This window comes from Penicillium brevicompactum (genome assembly GCF_028827555.1).
Source record: "Penicillium brevicompactum strain IBT 35665 chromosome Unknown utg000003l_segment0_segment0, whole genome shotgun sequence".
Classification (NCBI taxonomy): Eukaryota; Fungi; Ascomycota; class Eurotiomycetes; order Eurotiales; family Aspergillaceae; genus Penicillium; species Penicillium brevicompactum.
In genome coordinates, this window is record NW_026623206.1 from 3,675,625 (window position 1) to 3,693,818 (window position 18,194).

The 18,194-nt window shown below is 49.9% G+C and overlaps 9 protein-coding genes across 9 annotated transcripts; 5 read left to right on the plus strand and 4 right to left on the minus strand.

Annotated features, from left to right (window-relative positions):
• Nucleotides 1-113: 113 nt before the first annotated feature.
• N7506_005272 (uncharacterized protein) lies at nucleotides 114-1,160 on the plus strand (the record flags this gene model as incomplete). Its single annotated transcript, XM_056954566.1, has 1 exon — nucleotides 114-1,160. One exon carries the CDS (start codon nucleotides 114-116, stop codon nucleotides 1,158-1,160), a length of 1,047 nt encoding a protein of 348 aa, XP_056813455.1.
• A 653-nt stretch (nucleotides 1,161-1,813) lies between these two features.
• On the plus strand, nucleotides 1,814-3,064 carry N7506_005273 (CorA family magnesium transporter; the record flags this gene model as incomplete). Its single annotated transcript, XM_056954567.1, has 1 exon — nucleotides 1,814-3,064. The coding sequence occupies one exon, from the start codon at nucleotides 1,814-1,816 to the stop codon at nucleotides 3,062-3,064; it is 1,251 nt and encodes a 416-aa protein (XP_056813456.1).
• Nucleotides 3,065-3,296: 232 nt separating this feature from the next.
• On the plus strand, nucleotides 3,297-3,704 carry N7506_005274 (uncharacterized protein; the record flags this gene model as incomplete). Its single annotated transcript, XM_056954568.1, has 3 exons — nucleotides 3,297-3,363; nucleotides 3,390-3,480; nucleotides 3,575-3,704. The coding sequence occupies 3 exons, from the start codon at nucleotides 3,297-3,299 to the stop codon at nucleotides 3,702-3,704; spliced, it is 288 nt and encodes a 95-aa protein (XP_056813457.1).
• A 1,159-nt stretch (nucleotides 3,705-4,863) lies between these two features.
• Nucleotides 4,864-5,699, minus strand: N7506_005275 (alpha/beta hydrolase; the record flags this gene model as incomplete). The annotated part of the gene is made up of 2 exons (XM_056954569.1): nucleotides 4,864-5,223; nucleotides 5,286-5,699. 2 exons carry the CDS (start codon nucleotides 5,697-5,699, stop codon nucleotides 4,864-4,866), a joined length of 774 nt encoding a protein of 257 aa, XP_056813458.1.
• Nucleotides 5,700-6,417: 718 nt separating this feature from the next.
• Nucleotides 6,418-7,701, plus strand: N7506_005276 (uncharacterized protein; the record flags this gene model as incomplete). Its single annotated transcript, XM_056954570.1, has 5 exons — nucleotides 6,418-6,579; nucleotides 6,630-6,666; nucleotides 6,718-6,785; nucleotides 6,856-7,229; nucleotides 7,290-7,701. 5 exons carry the CDS (start codon nucleotides 6,418-6,420, stop codon nucleotides 7,699-7,701), a joined length of 1,053 nt encoding a protein of 350 aa, XP_056813459.1.
• Nucleotides 7,702-8,431: 730 nt separating this feature from the next.
• Nucleotides 8,432-10,548, minus strand: N7506_005277 (putative amino acid transporter; the record flags this gene model as incomplete). The annotated part of the gene is made up of 5 exons (XM_056954571.1): nucleotides 8,432-8,946; nucleotides 9,004-9,118; nucleotides 9,170-9,297; nucleotides 9,356-9,546; nucleotides 9,602-10,548. 5 exons carry the CDS (start codon nucleotides 10,546-10,548, stop codon nucleotides 8,432-8,434), a joined length of 1,896 nt encoding a protein of 631 aa, XP_056813460.1.
• Nucleotides 10,549-12,001: 1,453 nt separating this feature from the next.
• N7506_005278 (fungal specific transcription factor domain-containing protein) lies at nucleotides 12,002-13,766 on the minus strand (the record flags this gene model as incomplete). Its single annotated transcript, XM_056954572.1, has 4 exons — nucleotides 12,002-12,924; nucleotides 12,974-13,511; nucleotides 13,571-13,658; nucleotides 13,750-13,766. 4 exons carry the CDS (start codon nucleotides 13,764-13,766, stop codon nucleotides 12,002-12,004), a joined length of 1,566 nt encoding a protein of 521 aa, XP_056813461.1.
• A 583-nt stretch (nucleotides 13,767-14,349) lies between these two features.
• On the minus strand, nucleotides 14,350-16,084 carry N7506_005279 (uncharacterized protein; the record flags this gene model as incomplete). The annotated part of the gene is made up of 5 exons (XM_056954573.1): nucleotides 14,350-14,538; nucleotides 14,754-14,819; nucleotides 14,868-15,541; nucleotides 15,601-15,859; nucleotides 15,920-16,084. The coding sequence occupies 5 exons, from the start codon at nucleotides 16,082-16,084 to the stop codon at nucleotides 14,350-14,352; spliced, it is 1,353 nt and encodes a 450-aa protein (XP_056813462.1).
• A 444-nt stretch (nucleotides 16,085-16,528) lies between these two features.
• Nucleotides 16,529-18,041, plus strand: N7506_005280 (uncharacterized protein; the record flags this gene model as incomplete). The annotated part of the gene is made up of 5 exons (XM_056954574.1): nucleotides 16,529-16,744; nucleotides 16,803-16,895; nucleotides 16,947-17,144; nucleotides 17,198-17,552; nucleotides 17,608-18,041. The coding sequence occupies 5 exons, from the start codon at nucleotides 16,529-16,531 to the stop codon at nucleotides 18,039-18,041; spliced, it is 1,296 nt and encodes a 431-aa protein (XP_056813463.1).
• Between the last annotated feature and the right edge of the window lie 153 nt (nucleotides 18,042-18,194).

Here is an 18,194-nt window from a genome sequence, read left to right on the forward strand (position 1 = left end):
CATGGACCTTGGCCCGTATATTCCATGTCTTGCCTCTGGTCCCATTCCCATTTTACTTCTCACTGCTCTGATCAACATTCAGAGGAAGGCGCTGCAGCAAACCGGAAAGCTCGATGGCCAGCAGTCGCACGCGACGATCGACCAAACCTCATCTCCGACCAACACCACAATCCAACACAACTCGTCCTCCTTCATCTTCAGCTTCGCTCACACAGTTTTGCACTTTCATCGTCATCATCTCCCTTCTCGGACTGACCTTGAACAAACAAACCTGCCTGTCAAACACAGATCTCGCATATCTTTCATTCCTGCTCTCTTCGCTGACCAGAACTCTCTATCCAAAACCCACAACTCCACTCGCGCAAATGAATCAGCTACCATTTGGCATGGATGGAATAAACTTCCTCCTCGATGATCGAGGGCTCCGGATCCATCCCAGCACCATTCTCAGCGTCGGTACTTACGCCGTGGTCATTCGCCAAAATGATGTGGCCGTCAAGATGCCCATCGTCCACTCATTCGACGGAGTCATGTCCATCCACAAAAATCGCGCCAAGATGCAGGCTGAGCAATTGGTCTACAGACAGCTCATGCCGGACCCCACTGCAACTCTTGAAGGCGTTGTCCCCTGTGTGCGCATGTGGAGCTACACCATCGAACTTCAATACATGTCCCAAGGCACTCTGGGTGTAATGCTCCAAACTCGAGGCATCTCCCCCATTCCACTTCAGAGGCGGTGGATTCGCCAGCTCGCGACCGGTCTTCGAAACATACATGCACGTCGAGTCCTTCACAATGACCTTGCCCTGCGCAATATCCTCCTGGATGGATCCCTCAATGTTATGATCACGGACTTCGGTGTCTCGTCTATCGTTCCGCTCGGTTTGGATATGATGCTATACAGGGATCGCCACGGTTGTTCCATGTGGACGGATCTGGTTCAACTGGGCTCGATCATCTATCACATCGTCACTGGGGTGCCTTCCCGCGTCACCATCTATCCTCGACATGACCTTTATGCGGTTCTGCCACCGAGAAATATCTGGCCGGATGTGAGGAGTCTTTGGGCTGGTCAAATCATTGAGGATTGCTGGAATGCTGGAGCTTTGGGTCCGGCTGGTGCACAGGCTATTCTTAACAGACTGGATCATCTGACCTAACTCGATGTGTTGTTGTTCACCTCAAACCTCTGCGTCTTATGGGACGATGGGAAAATAGACTTTTGATCAATTCAATCGGCAATGTACCATGTGCTAATTGGACCCGCCCAACGGAGCCTTGGTAGTCCTTTTGTTAAGCCTGAATACCCGGTACAAGTAGCCAGGGTCAGTCCTCCGCCACTTCTAGGGCTCGGAACGGCCCGCGATCACTCGTGTATACCTAGGTATTGACCCGGAATAAGGGAGCTATGGTGAGAAACTGAGAGAGCCCCTATACCCTGTAGCGTAGGTAGTCCCACGTAGGATTTACGCTCACACTCACCGATGTACATGAACATATTTTCCATACTCAGGTGCTGGATATATAATTCAATGTTCTTGCGTTGATGAACTTATTCAAATGGTGGTTTGGTAGTGACATTGGCAAACTATTGTGCTCTGACCCTCAAAAGGCAGGCCACCATGAGCCATCTAAGTATCAGTTCAGCAGGAGAGACTGGAGGCACCAGTGCGATGCTCCCTTGAGGCTTTCATCAGCCAGACAGCCGGTGGGGCGCCAAGACCTCGGGTATGGGACACAGACGCTAACTCAATTAGGATATCCCTGGCATCACCGCAACATCCCCAAATGACGGGGCACAGCTATAGACAACATGCATGAGCGTGGGATCCGTGGTATTTTCTCATTAATCACACACAATGGGCTCCAAAAATACAGAGGTGTATCTTGTCGACCCGCTCTCGGCTCACCCGGTGCTTTCCGCGCGAAGGAGCCTAGGCACAGCATCCCCCGACGGAGCATCATAACAGCCCCCAATAAGTCGCTTCATGTGATGTCCGAGACCGAGATGAGCCAGGAAGTATCATTCAACCAGAAGGTGTTTGACCTGTCCCTGGCTCTATCCAGAAGTCGCATGAATGACGCCACCGAGCTGCGGTGCATGCTGTTGAACGTGGATGGCTCCGTCAAGTACTCCGACATGAGAGGTACCAAGGCGACGGTAGCTAAGCAATATGGCCTGGACGGGCGGGATCTGAGAAATGTGGATCTTGTTTCTGAAGGTATCCCGCATATCTTGGTTCGCCCGTCCACCATCTTCATCAGCATGTTCAATCTGCGCCTGCTCGTGCGGTCGGACGGGGTACTTTTGTTCAATTTGCCAATTGAAGATACCGACATCAAAATCCAAGATGTCTTTCTGAATGATTTGCAACACAGGCTGCAACATACCTCTGGCACCGGTGTCTTAACACAACTCCCATTCGAGCTTCGGGTAGTTGATGCAGCCCTTGCCTCGGTGATTGCCGTCCTAGAAGCAGAGCATGTGCTGATCCGAGGCGAAGTGGAAGAAAGTCTGCGTGACTCGACGCGAGAAGATATCGTCCACTCGGTTCTGCGCGGGCTGCAGGACCACGGTAAACGGCTGGTTGCCATTGAGCAACGCGCACGACAGGTTCGATCCGCGCTGCAGGAGCTGCTTGGAAATGATCAGGATATGGCCACCATGTATTTGTCCGACTACCAGTCTGGCAGGCCACATACGGTCGAGGATCACCAAGGTGTGGAATACCTTATAGAGGCATACTATAAGAACACAGATGCAATTGCGGAGTCGGCGAGCGCATTGCTGGGGGATGTGAATCGCACCACCGACACCATTCAATCGATCCTGGATGTCCGGCGCAACCAGATTATGATATTCGAAGCGCAGCTCGAGATTTGCATGCTTGGATTCGCGGTCTCAACTTTTGTGGCGGGCCTGTTTGGAATGAATGTGGTCAACGACTTTGAAGAGAGCACGTCAGCATTCGCAGTACTCGTTGGCGCCTGTGTGGTAGGCACTGCCATGATTGCACGATATGGGATGTGGAAGCTCAACAAATTCCGCAAGCTGCAATTTTAGAGCTGTACATATTGCCAGCTAGAATGAGGATGGAAGAAAGGTAGAAAGATGAAAGGAAGAAAGGCAGAGAAGCTCTGGAAATCCACGGTGTTGAGGGTAGCAGCCCTCCTTCCCAACTATAAATACACCCCGCCTTCTTCACCCCGCTCTTCTCTTCTCTCTTCCTCTCTTCATCCTCATCGTACTTCAAACCCATCGTCAAACAACCTCAACCTTATTTTGAACCTTCAACATGGCTCCACAGGACAACTACGGCAACGAGTACACCTACCGGGGCTCAGGCACCAACAGCCAGGTAAGTCTCAATTCACACGACACCCAACAGACTCTAACAGCAAGTCAAAGGGCAACCACTACTGCAACCGTGACTTCGGTTCCGAAGCCCCAAATTCCAACGCTTACCACTACTCCAACCAGTAAGTGAGACCCCAACATCTCTACTCTACAACTTTGATTATTCAAGACACCATCAGATCTCGCCCAGTGAGCTAACATGTTGCTATTTCTCAGGAATGGCTCCTACTACTACTCGAACCCCGATGGCTCGACTTACTACAACTCTGGCAACGGTTCGTCCACCTACACTCCACCAAGCCAGGACTCGCAGGGCTCGCAGGGCTCCGCAAAGTCCAGCAAGTAAGCTCGTCCTCCAGCGATGAGACTTACTCGGCAAGAGTCACGTCTGGGCCACTCGACCTGCGTTGGGTCTGCACTTCTTTCAGCGATTCGATGGAAATTGGGGAACTTATTTATTTTGCCTGGTCTTAAGGACAGCCGACCTTGAGATTGCAGAGCCGAAAACCACAAACACCAAAAATATCCAGCATCGAATACAGCTAATTTTGAAAAATTGGACAGACCAGTAGAGCATCGTAGGTTAGCATCACCTTTGCCCTAATGCAAAAGCGCTGTTGGGCAAACGGTTCAAAAGTACGATGATTCTTTTCACTCGTCATTGGTCACTACTTCCTGCCCAGCACTGTCCGTGGAAGTCTTTTAAGAAAGACCTCTTTGCGCTTTTTTGTCTCTCATATCACTCAAAGTTTCCCTTTTCCCACAATTCGCACACCATCAAACATCTTGCTGACGGTTGATATGACCACGAAATATGACTTTGAGCGTCAAACACGGAAACAAGTACTCTATTGAGAGTCCAGGCACTAACCGGAATGTAGGGCCCTATGCACAAGACAAATATCCAATAGGCTCATTTGGCAATTGAAAGCGCAATCACTTCTGTTCCAGAGATTACGGCGACAAAGTAGCCGACACAAATTGCTACCCATACTCCAATCAGTGAGTCAAATACATGCCTTCGGGCAAGTCTACATTTCGTGTAATAAGCTGAACTGTGTACGCTTCCCAGAAACGGCTCATATGACTAGTTGAACTCCGATGGCTCGAACTATTACAATTCCGGCCCAAGAATGACTGTGTACAACCCGCCTACCCAGTACAACCAAGGCAAGTGGTAGTCTACTTATAATACAACCAAGCGGTCTTCAAAGTTTCCGAAGTTGGCTGTTCTCTCAGGATCAGAGCTCATTAGTTGAAGTCGATTTAACCTGAGTTGGGCTCGCGCAGTATACGGAGGTGTGACTACCAATGAGGAAGGTTTCCAAGGTTGGTTTGCTTTGCTTACATTGCTTCCTTGGTCTCCTACATTCAGTGGAAACCCCGATGGAAATTTCCCCCTGTGCCTGTGACATATTCAGGCAGATGTATCAGTTGTCCGATGTGGTTTGGAAAGCCTGCAGGGCTGATAAAATTTGCTAAATTTCTATAATAGAGAGCCCAGTCTAATTCACAAGAATACCGCTTTGCTGTTGACCCTCTTTCAAAGCAAGCTCCAAGCCATCGATGACCTGCTCTGGGACGCTCAAGAAGGCAGAATGAGATCCATCGACGTGGTAAGTCACTGGGTTCACCAGGTTCTTGGCAATGTTCTCCTGAACCACCAATGGAAGAGCCTGATCTTGATCGCAGAACAAGAACATGCTGGGCATCTCGTGCCACGGCTCGTGCACAGCAGGCTCATTGAATGACTTCTGCGGCTGTGGTCGAAGCTTGGCAATTGCCTCTTGCTGCGCTTCTGGTGACATGTCGTGGTAGAATATCTTCTCGGCGCTGGAGGACCAGCAATATCCGTCATCGGGGTTCTAATGAAAGGCATGTCAGTTGATGCCACCACGTGTGGAGAATAAGGTGAAACGGCACGAACCTTAATTATCATCCATGGGAGCCAGTCTCCACCCAATTGATCCAACACAGTCTGACCTTTAGGAGTCACAAAAGCCGCCATCCAAACTACCATGATAACACCGCCAGGCAGACCGGCCTCGGCACGCTGTTTGAATCCAAGTCCCTCCACAGCGCCCGATCCGACCATTCCACCGTATGAATGGTTCACAACCACGATATGGCGCCCGGCGTCGGCCATCTCTCGGAGAATCTCTTTGGAGTATTCGATGTCTGCATGCAGACCCTTTTCAAGAGGTCCGCCAACGGAAGGCAAAGCGATCGCCTCACTCGCCAGCCCGCGGCTGAGCATCAGTTGTCGGACGACATCGAATGTGTCGGCTGTGTGCCATGCACCAGGCACGAAAACAAAAACTGGCTTGTCGGATGCGGACATTTTGGATTTCGGAGGGAGGTATGTCAGGGGCGTGGGTTGGGTGAAGCTAAAGGGGGAACCTGGTGGCGGAAAGACAACACGAGTCCAAGCAGTGCCGCGCTACAAGTATCGAGTGTTTTACGCGGACTTTGTCCGGAACATCGATCTCAGAATCCACGTGGGATGATCATTTAGTGCATATTGGGTCGATTCCCTGCCGTTTTTTATTTACTATTGCGGTGGCTGTCAGAGGCTTGTTTCGCCACGGAGAAAGTGTGGAGCTCAAGTGACACCCGTCGAGTGGCGAGCCGTTGTGATTTTAGCAATGACCATGAAAGAAGCCAAATTCAACGCTAGAGGCTTGGTGATCCAGTAGCGGTCGACCTAGTGCATCCTGCGCAGCGTTTTGAGGCTAAAGCCTAATCCCGGGATCCACACAGGATGTGTCAAGTCACCAAAATGGCACTGGGGGTGGGGACTGGGTGAATCACGGACAATCCTATTGTCAAATCCTGAAGTACTTTGCACGTTGATTTGCTCGGGGAAGATTAATATGGAGCCCAATCTCAGAAGACCGGACGATCGGCCGGCTGGAGCCGACCAAAGCAGATATTCTTTTGTCGTTCATTTTGGGGGCCATTCCCGGCGGAATTTGAACCTCCTTTACTGGAAGCGAAAATTTGTGAAAACGGATTCAAGAAATGCCGTGAGCCCATTCTTCACTGTGTTACAGAGCATTATGTCTTCGTTGGGGGATCATGAGAGCAATCAACGGACTTTCCGGGCTACAACAATTGCCATGGCGGTCTTGGCGGTTGTTTTCACAGCTCTCAGGTTCCTTGCGCGGTGGAAAAAGGGCCTAAGACCTGGGGTCGACGACTATATCCTTGTGGTAGCGTTGGTACGTGAGAATCCCACGAGGCAAAACGCACAACTGACGATGGGATATAGCTCCTTCTTTTCGTACTCACTGGACTGATGCTTGCATGTAATTGAATCTGGCTCCGAGCTTGTGACGCAACAGTCTGATAGTCAATAGTGATTTATTTTGGTATGGGTATCCACGCTGCCCTGCTCCCAGTACAGAAGGTTATGATGATCGGGAAGGTAAGAAACAGGATCGCAAGACCAGAATAACTGGAAACAGACAGTGCAAAATTTGCTGACAGATGAACAGTTGCTCATAGCCTTTGAATGCATATATGTCACAGCGGTCGCGTGGACGAAGATTTCGATCTTGCTCATGTATGCCCGCATATTTCCGACCAAGGGATTCCGTCTGGCATCCATCATCTTGGGGGTGATATCTATATCCTGGGCCATCTCCATCATTTGTGTTAGCGTGTTTCAATGCACGCCCGTTCCCCGAGCGTGGAACCCCACAGTTCCTGGTACCTGCATTAACCTCAAGGGCTCCTTCATCGGCAATGCAGTACCGAACATCGTCACTGATATCGCGATTTTGTCGTTGCCTGTACGTGCAGTGTGGGGTCTGCATGCGAATCTTGTGCATCGACTGTCGGTCATTGGAATGTTCCTTCTAGGAAGCTTGTGCGATCCGCCGTCCCCCTCACTTGTGAAACAATCAAACTAATGGTGATCTTTGAATAGTGTTATCTTCACCAGTATCTATCGCTTTACCACGCTCTTCCAATTCGACCCCAAGGATGTTCCTTGGACACTGGGTAACGCTTGCACATGGTGTACCGTCGAGACCTCTTCTGGCATCATTTCAGCATGCATGCCGACCCTCCGGCCTATATTCAAGATCGTTTCTTCCAAGTTTGGAAGCAGTGCTGAAACAAGAGATACAAGGGGTGCGGACTCAAAGATTTCCGAGGGATATGGGATCGGCACTTCAGCTTTGAGACCAGGTAATGAGATTCTCTCTAGCACCAAAGTTCAACTTTCGGTCTCTCATGCCGACGATGGATCCGAAGATGAGATACCATTGAACTCGATTCGGGTGCAACGGCATATGACATGGCATGAAAGCAGCCAAGACCCCTCTCATCATTGGTGAGTTAGCCGTATATTCATGTTCATTATAATACAAAAATGTGGTCTAAGTCACCGGGCCATGGGTCAGGTTGACGAACCATACTCTTTTTATTTTCATAGGAAATTCCCCCAAAGTAAGCTTTTTTTTTAGCAAGTTGAGTTGGAAGCTAAGAAGCCTCAGATTGAGACTAGACAACCTGATGTATTGATTGAGCAGGGTTGGCTGAGCATCGTGGACCTGACGCGTTGGCGGTAGGTAATCTCTGCAGAGCGGAACCCCCTGTATGTGACCACCTTGCAATCACCTCGGAGGCTTGTGCATCAAATTCCAAGGTTTTCCTCGAGGCGAGCAGTATGGAAAATACTTGTTGAAGGACATGGAAGTCTTCGATTGGTTGTGAGGCGAACTCTGAATCATCACTGCTTCCAAGTGTCGACGACCCAGCAGTACCGGGTAAAGAATTTCCCGCTACGGCATCACATCGTTTCAGCTCGCCATATTAGAAGCTCTGGAGGTGCCAGGTGGCTGGGGATTCATCTCCCCTCAGTCTCCACAGATCCAGGTTCTGAAACCTCTGTCCCTCCGTTTCTCCTTGTCTCTGTTTTAGTTATTCATTCCAGCAGGGTCAACTCTAGCAACTCTGCACGTAATTTTCGTGATTATTAATGTGAATACAGGGATCCGATGATTTAAATTTCTTCACAAGGCTAGATGTATAGACGATATGAACGAAGACAAAATGGGGAAGTATCTAAGGGTTGTAGTAGGGGTTGACACAAGTCCAAGATGTGACGACGGAGCCACCAGGACCAAAGGCCGATTCCAAAGCAGAAACCGCAGCCCAAGTACCCATACCAGATGTTGCAAGACCACAGCCAGTGTAAATGAGGACGGGGATACTCAGGTACCAGGTTTTGACAAACCCACGAACCCATCGCTTGATTCCACCGTCGAGCCGGACGGTCTCGCCAGTAGCAGGATCAAAGCCCTCTCCAGGAAGCCTGGCACCATCTTGAATCTTATATGCCAGATACATAACCCCTGAGAGCGAGTAGGTGAAGTTGAGACTGAACAGTCCGCCCACGAAATTTGTGAACGCGCTGAACTGTGGAATCGACATGGAGACGACAAAGGCAATGATCCAATACATAGGTCCCAGAGCCCACCAGATATACTTTCCTTTCCTGGATGCAATTGGTGGCAAGTTGAAGATTTCTTGGCCAACCTCAAGATAAACGGTCTTCATGCCAACATTAAAATATAAGACTAGATAGATCAGTTAGTTGAAACCACAGTCAAGATCTAGCGGGTGAGCAAACTTACAGACAGCGAGCCATCCGGTAATTAGGGACAACACATTGCCAACAACCTGAAGATTCAGGGGGTAGACAGACTGGTTGACGTTGGAATAAGCATATTGACCGTAGTAGTTATAAATCTAGAAACCGTCAGTTTGTTTCAGCAGACAAGGGATGTTGGCCAATCTTACGAAAGCACCAAAGAAAACGTAGACCACAGTGATGAAGGTCTGACCCATGAGGAGTCCTTTCCAAAAGTCCATAGGGCGTCGCATCTCAGATAGGAAAGCGACAAACATGACCGCACCCGAGTAAGCATCTTGTGAGGGTAGTCAGTATCTTGGACCGGGCAATAGACATGAAACGTTCCAACTCACAAACCATGCTGTTAATACCGTTGAATTGAGCGGCGAAAAGGTTTGTGTCGGTCGGCTGATACTCGGCAGGTGGGGTGTTGACAAACGTTTTCACCGGTGCCATTGTAGCAACGGTAGCCCATGCTTTGTTGAGAACTCCATTCTGGACAGCAGCAGCAGGATCGGGGCCGTGTTTAGCCGCAGCGACGCAACTATCGAAGCGAGTCAGCATGTCTCAGTATTGGGTCTTTTGGGTGAAAGACTCACATAATGACGAAGGTGACAATATTGATCCACACTGAGAAATTACAAAACCAGCCAAGATGTTTCAGAGATCGCATATAGCCGCTAGCCATGCCAACGACAAGTGAGATGATACCGCAAACCACGAAGCATAGGTTGGCACTTCCCGCAAGCTGAGCGATAATACCAGTGTTACCCAGCAGCACAACAGCAACCGACAAGAACATCTGCAAGGATTGCATGAAGTTGATGAAATGCCTCATTCTGGGACCATAGAGACGGAAGAAAGGGTCACCGAAGCTCATCACAGGGAATCGCGAAGAATCAAGGGCAAGGAAAGTTCGCCAGATCATCATTCCCGAAGCAAATGCAGCGAGGCCCATGAGCACGAAGATGCCTACTCCGAGTCCGTAGCCCGTGTTAGAAAACACGTACGGAGTTTGACTCCAGCCGAGGATGTCTGTGGTGATGAGGTAGAAAACAGCACCCCAACTGGCGTTCTTCAGGGCTCGGGCTGCGGTGCGCCATTCGGCATCCAGATCATGGGTGTCGGACGGGGGAATTGAATTGATGCCGTTCTCATCCTTGTTGGTAGCCACCGTCAACTGCTTTTCGCTCCACTTAGATGTCTCTTCCTGACTCTGCAAGTTCCGCGAGTTGATGACCTTATCATCCTCATAGGCATTCTTGCCGAAGTATCCCTTGATATGTCCCAGAATACCACTTGATTCCACCGCCCGGAACCGGCGATATTCCTCATCTTCCAATTCGCGCTCGATCTTGGCCCAGTATGTGAATTCCTCAAAGGTGACATTGGGGTCTAGGCGGGCTTCCAACCCCCACTGGCGTTGCAGTACACCAGGGTGAGTCTTGGCTTGGACCATTTTGTCGATATCCTCGGGGGATGAAACGGTCTCACGAACTTGCTCCGTTGGCGCGGTCACGGCCATGGGCCCCGGGAGCATAGACATGATCGCAGATGCTGGGTCGGCAGGAGGAGAGCTAAAGATACAACGGAAAGCAAAAGTGAATCAGTGGATAAATCCTATCATACTTGTATTTCGGACGGAGTGAGACAGTGTGGGGAAAAAGAATAGGAATGATGGTTCTGTCCGCGAATAGATAGACTCCCCAATTAACCCACGCCCTATCAAACTACGCTCGTGACACTTTACTGGATGTCACCATAGACCCCGGCGGCCTCCGAGGACCTCATACTGGATCTCAAGGACTTTGCCCAGGTGGCTGAGTGGTGTGATGCGCCCCGAATATGTGTATCTCTTTACACTGCTCGCTGTTTCGTACAGTAAAACTGTGGTTCCTTTGCCACTGGAAACTACTTCGCGCCATGGCTGCCAAGTCAAAACAAGCAATAGAGGCGTCTACCGAATGTCTTGGTACTGAGCTAACAAGAACTGTACATGTAACGGCCGCTCACTGGACGATATTTGCCGAGTGGGCCGTCGTCCACGCAAAGTATATTAAATTAGCGTGGGTCTGATCCTTTGGTCACCCCAGGAGTCCGATAGCGAAGATACACCATTTTCGTGTGTTGATCAGAGTTGATTGGTGGATTTGAGTACAAACAGGCAGAAGCTACATGGAATGTCCACTGGTCCACATGGAATTGGAAGGCCGAGTCGTGGTCCCAAACTTGGAAGCCAATGCTTTCATGTCGGAGGACCCGAAGCTTGATTCAGATAAGCTTCCTCGAACGGCCCTCATTCAGTGCACGTTCGGTCTAATTTGCATACGCCACTTCGGCTATTTGGCCCCTCCAGGGGGCGGCGTTAGAGACTAATTGGGTTCAATCTCCGGGCTTCTCATTTATATCCCTTCTCCGGGCCAAAGAGATTTCTGGGATAAGGAGCTTACTGTCCCAAGCCGAGCGTTGCATTTGGATGTAATCCATGTATTGCTGGTTCCCCCAAGGAGTGGATCTATCGAGATTACTCTGACCACACCGGAGAAGCTGCGGGACTCCGACGGTCGAGTGCGAGGGGGACCAGTCACTGGAGGTATCCCGTTCCCCACTTTCCCTGCAGCGAACACTGTGCATGTGTGGCTGTCCGGCGTTCTTACGGTCGCCAACTCTACAATATGCACTGGTGTTTTTTTTTTTTTTTTTGATGAATCTTTGGACTCACAAAAAACTACAAGAGGGAAATTCTGGACAAAGTGTAAGTGCATCGCAAAGAGTAAAGCGTCATCAGAACGGGTTGAAACAATTGCTAGCTCAATGTTGCCGAATGAACCACACATCTGCGCCAATGGCTTAGCTTTGTCAGATCGAAATCAAACCCGGCGGTAGAAGAGAAGAAGTATTGTTTTACATGAATCATTTGGAGAGGAACTTTGCTCATTTAGATCGCGTGACAGGTTCAAGAGCAGAGCAGCCCTGGAGGGATTGACCAATCACCGATCCTAAATGAATACAACACCGGGAAACCGGCTATACCGCAATGCAGCCCAATTCAAGTTAGTATTGTCCGTACCCCCTTCCCACACATTTTCCAGCAATTGACGTGCATGGTGGATGTGACCAAAACCGAGGGTGCTCTCCATAACCATCAATCGCTCTTTGACTACCATTCGTCGTTCGATAACGATACTACTTGACCCTGCGATCACCAGAGGGAAAAGAAGACAACCCTCGAGTCTGCTTGCGTAGGGTACTCCCTGGACACTGTCGAGGATGTTTGTAACCGAGCGCGCGACAAATTCGTGCGTGACATCGTATCCCTCGACGATTTGATGGAGCCGAAGTCGAATGGCCCATTCGAAAGCAGTCGCGGCATGATCGGCATCGGACGGGGTATCTGAGGAAATAGTATCCTGATCATAGGTCGTCCTCCATTCATCAATTTGATCTTCAATATGCCTCGCTGTCGCCCGGAAGCCAATTTCAGACAGCTCGTCAACTCGTCGGCTGCGGTGATTGGCTAATACATTCACCATCCCCAATAGATCCAAGAGAGCGGGTGTGATTCCATATACAGCATCTGTTGAAACGCCATGGCCGAGGTCAGGCGAACTGTTCCGGCGAAGTGGTGGTAGCAATTCAATGCTACTATCGCCGGTTTGTAATAAAGGCGCTTTGCAACGCGAGATAGTCGACATGGAGTCGAGATAGTGGAACAGACTAATGCAGAACCCCCACTCATCGGAGGCAATAGCTGAGAGGGTGCGTGACTTCAAGATTGCACTAGCTGCTTTCAAGTGCCATTTCCAAACCCGAGATGTACCATCGAACAGCTCAGTCAAACAAAGCAGAAGAACCGTGACACATGCCTCAAAGACAGATCGGGTATCTGAGCTCCCGAGTAGCTCGTTCACCTGAGTGATTGCTAGTCATAATTAGTAGCGTCGCGCGATAAGCAGGGAGGATGGCAATACCTTGACCCTGTCGTTTCAAGGCACGCCCCCAAATGTCAGGGTAGACCCTTTTCCAATGGCAGCCACTCAAACTCAAGATAACACTCGTTACGGCAGCGGACTGTGCTGCCAGGGGCAAAAGTGTGATGAGAAACGGATTCCGCTCTGTATCGCCAGAGCGGCAAAGCGCCCTAGAAACAACATGGACATAATGATTGAACAGAGATTTATCTTCTTCCGTCTGTAAGTGGGAATTTGCACTCAAAAAACACCGACCCAATGGTGGGTTCACTGGGCGTATTCTAGGCAAAGGGTGCGGAAATAGCGTGGCAATAAATTCTTCGTCGTTTAAGGGGGTTGTGGGGCTGGGAGTAGACAGATCGGCATCGTGATCGCCTGTGGAATAGTCATCCCCCGCAATCGTCGGAGATGATGGAGGACTAGGGGTTTCAACCAATTCCAACCGAATGCTGTCAGTTTGAGCAGCATGTACAGGCCACTGACAGGACAGATTCAGCCGACGGCAGTCACTGCAGCGAGGATGGCATTCATCACACTTCTTTTTCCTGAAAGCTTATCAGCATGCAGTGCAAGGGGCCACAGCGTCCACCGACATACCTTGTCTTGCATGGCAAACAGCCGCCGCGGGACCGCGATGCACGCGGCCGTCGCAGCGCATGCGGTCCGCCCGGCGAGGGCTGTTTTTCTGGCGCGCGTGGTTTGCAAACATGACCAAGACCTGCAGGTGCTTAGGTGGTTAGCAGCTCAACATGTCACAAACGGCAACGCATACATACGCTTGCAGCGCGAACATGGTGTTTCACCGTCGCATCTTTGTTTCTGGTAGTATCATCAGCAAGGCTCTTCCCTTCCGACCGAAATACTCACTATTCGGGAGCAGTGGGCACAGACTCGGGTGGTCATACTGTAGTATGGCAGAGGTAGGGGAAGCAAGAAGCGACGGATCCTTTTCTTCGGGCGTTTCCGACGCAGCCAATACTTCGGCTGCGATATCGAAGTGCGGGGAAATAGTCCGAGGCGGTTGCTGCCGACGCCAACTGGTCGGCTATCAGGGTTGCTTTAGTGTAGGCCAAGATAACCCAGAAACCAAGTTAAGGTGTACTTGTTCAAGCTCCTCAGAGTGAACCTGGGGAATAATACATTTTTACTATCGTAATCTGGGATCGTCTGTCCAAGGTGCGGTATATCTGACCCGCGGACCGCTACTCTCGCTTCTTCTGTACTTTTCACTGGGCCTCTTCTCTGGTAAAGCTATTCCAAGGGTTGCCTCTGGGCGGCAATCCGTGCTTACAGACTGGGTTCGTCATTTTACTCCTCCGTACTCCGTATTGTGACTGAATCTGCATGAATTCCTCATATCGCTTACATTATCGCGCTTAGTAGACATAGCGGAAATTCGCGTCATCGTGAACATCCTGAACCTGCGATTTCTGAGCCAGACGCGCCTCGAGGAGGCTCCGTGCTGGTGTTCCCAGTCTTTCCGCTGCGGAGTTGCGCCTTCCGTAGACAATCCTCAACGCAGTCGAAATTATGACCGCGGCCGCGTTCACAGCTACAATGGTGATCTTTGCCGGAAGATACCTATGGTACGAGTCAGTCATGTACTCTCAGTCGCCGACCCAGTCCCTGTGAAAAAGGCTTACTGTGGAGCATTTTTGGCCTGGAATGTTTGAGGACCAATGATGTTGGCCACACTAAACCCGGCAGAGACAATACCAGCGCCGGATACCTGGGGTAGTTAGCCGAGGGCACTTGTCTTGTCATGGAATAGTCATTTTACCTTCATGGTGTAGCCCTTGAAGTTTGCACCGGTCCATGCATATATTAACGCAAGCGGAGCAACGGTCTCTAGAGTTCAGTGGCCTTGCATTGTCGAATGGATGGGGTTGCCTACCGTGTTCACCAAGTATATTCCAACCAGACAGCCCGCCTTATTATCAGAGGGAAGAAAAGACATCAAACAAGACCCCAGTAGTGTTGGAAGTAATAGTAGGTCAATCGCTAGCCAGCGAGAAAACCCCTTTGAAATGGCAAAGGTTGACACCATTGTTGCCACGATACTCACGATTCCCGAAGGCATGTTGAGCAAAGCACTTTCCTTTGAGCTGTATCCAAATCCTTTGATGAGAATCGCCGAGAAGGTTGTAATTACACCGCTTGGGATCGTGATGAGAATGGTCAACAGAACAAGTAGCCATGTCTGGAGATCACCGAACGCTTCGAGGACGGAGCGCCATCTGAATACTTTGGTTCCGACACCAGACTGATCGTCGCTGAGCCGCTGTGCAATCCGTGCTTTTTCTGCTTCGGTGAGAAATCCTGCTTTTTCGAGGTTATCGGGAAGCAGGAATATCACAAGTATAGAGGCCAAGACATTCACTGCTCCAATGACCACAAACATGATTCGCCAGCCTCCAAAAGACATACTGGCTGGCGCATGCTGGGCTCCGAAGGATATCAGCCCTCCGACGATCTGTCCCACTCCTAGTCCACAGTACCAGAGTCCATAGCGTGGCGTCGACTCCGCGCGGGTATACCACATACTCGTGTAAATTGTGAGAGCGGGCGCTGTAGAATACCTCAGTAACGCGACTTTTTCCATTCCCGGTCGTTTAGGTATGGCTTACCTATCACTGCTTCCATCAAACCCAGCAGAATCCTCAGAGCGAGCATGTGAGAGAAATTCTTCGCTGCTGAAGAACAGCATAGGATGATTCCCCAGCAAAAGATATTCACACCCAGTACCTTGGTCACGGAGAACCGCTGGAGAAGAGCGCCCTGTGGGATCTCTGCCACAGCATATGCAATGAAAAATGAAGTTGCCAGCCAAGAAAAGTCGTTTCCGGTCATATTCAAGTCATCCTGAAGACCCATCACGTTCGCATACTGGAGGCTGTCAGCTAGGTTCAGAGAATACCACAGGCGTTGAAAGGTCCTGTGACGTACATTGATCGAGATTTTGTCAATCATCTGCAGGAAGTATGTCAAGAACATGATAGGCAGTAGATGCCAGTCGACTTTTCGCAGCAGTCTCTTATCATCCACAGCAATGCTTCCCAGTGCATAGTCTTCCAATGACGACTTGTCAGGCATCTTCATCTTCTCGGTCATTTCGGTGGATGCGGCAGAATCGGCCCAAGGTATGAAGCAAAAAGGGACCTCACTGGGTACACGTTGACATAACGTTGGCTTTATCAAGAAGTCGAAATCAGATCTCATCCATGAAAGAGCATGTCAACAATGCCCAAACCTTGTTTCCGCGCATGATAAGCGTGAAGCAGCAATGGAGGGTTCCCAAGGAGAAGTGCAAAGCGGCAAAGATTAACTGCGGAGAAGCCAAGCAATGCAGCCGTCGGATAGATAAAGCTGTTTCCGTCGCTTATCGTGCGATACGAGGACAGGAGAAGCCGATGGAAAAATAGAGGCGTCATGTTAATGGATCTGTCTGTGGTCGAAATCTTGTAAAAGTGAAAATATATAGGTCGACTTCCAACGTTGACGCTGGGCTTGTCAGGAAGAAGCGTAATCGCCTATCGTCAACCCTTCCAAGTAACTATGCCCGCCCGTACCGATTCGCCTCTCCAAGTCGCCATCATCGGTGCTGGACTTGGTGGTCTTGCAGCTGCAGTCTCTTTGCGTCGGCAAGGCCACTCCGTCACAGTCTATGAAAGATATGATTTCGCTGGTGAGGTCGGTGCATCGCTGAGTGCGGCGTCGAATGGCTCTCGTTTCTTAGAAGAATGGGGGGTGGACGTTGAAGGAGCAAAGCCGGTTTGTGAACAAACGGAATTTGTGAAAATGGACTGAAAGATTTCTGACTTGATGCAAGGTCATCCTCAAACAACTCATCATGCACAACTGGTCCAATGGTGAAGTGCAAAGCACATACCCACTGGGTGATTACAAGTCGAAGTTTGGCACTGTAAGCCAGACCTTTGGTAATCTGACTTTCTTTCCTCCTGACTCATTCTAGGACTACAACAACTTTCATCGCATCGATATTCACAAACAGTTGCTAAAGTCTGCTTTCGAAGAAGCTGGAGCGGGGCCAAAATGCGAGTTAAAGGTCAACTTCAAAGCGATCGACGTGGACCCGGATAATGGAACGATCAAGTTTGAGAATGGCGAAGAGAGTACTGCAGATATCATTGTGGCAGCAGACGGGATTCGGGTAGACAATCATCCTTGGATTTCCGATCATTTTCCTCGCTAATCAGGACGCAGTCTCTCACTCGGAACATGATTGGTATTACCCCAGAGTTCGAGATGTCTAGCTCCTGCTGCTATAGGTGTATCATCGGATCCGACAAGCTTCGCTCATTGGGACTTGACGACTACATTTCCAACGAAGCTATCGAGTTCTGGGGTGGATTCGGTATCAACAAGATAGTCATGTCTCCTTGCAGCAATGGGGATGTTGTGAGCTGTTACTGCTTCTATCCAGCGTCGCATAACAATGTCCGAGACGATGGTTGGAGCATCGCTGCTTCACCTCAACAACTGGTGGACACATTCCCAGACCTGGATCCAAGGATGAAGACCTTGATGCTCAATGCAGAGGATATCAAGATGTGGAGATGTGAGATTGGAATAAATGCCCAACCCATGCGGTCCATGTGCTTATATTCTTTTAGTATACAAGCACCAGCCATATCCATACTGGGTCAAAGGCAAGGTTTGCCTTCTAGGAGACGCAGGTAAGTGCCTTCGAAACCCATCGCCCCAGTCTACCACGCTCGCTGACCTACGCACAGCGCACCCTATGATGCCCGATCAATCCCAAGGCTCCTGTATGGCCTTTGAAGATGCTGGGGCTCTCGGCCTTGTTTTCAACACATCTTTCCGTGAGAATTACAGTGCAGTGGAGGGCCTTCGGATCTACGAAAAACTGCGCAGGGAAAGAGCTACACGGGTTCAAGAAGCCAGTTTCAGAGCTCGTGAGAATCTGAATGAGCGTATTGGCTGGAGTTCATCTACCGATCGCCCAGGAAAGTTGACGATCGAGGAAGTCTGTGGCTACAACATGAGAGACCATCTAGCTAAGCTGATTGCTGATAGGACAGCCTGATAATTGGGATTATATGTAGCTTTTGTCCTTTCTTTGTGAACATAGAAATCGAAGCATGTCTTTTTGACTCTGACTCCAAGGTTCCCTTGAATTTCGAGCACGCCTCACGATTTATTGCTCTTTATCTCGGATTGCTCTCTCTATCTCAATTCT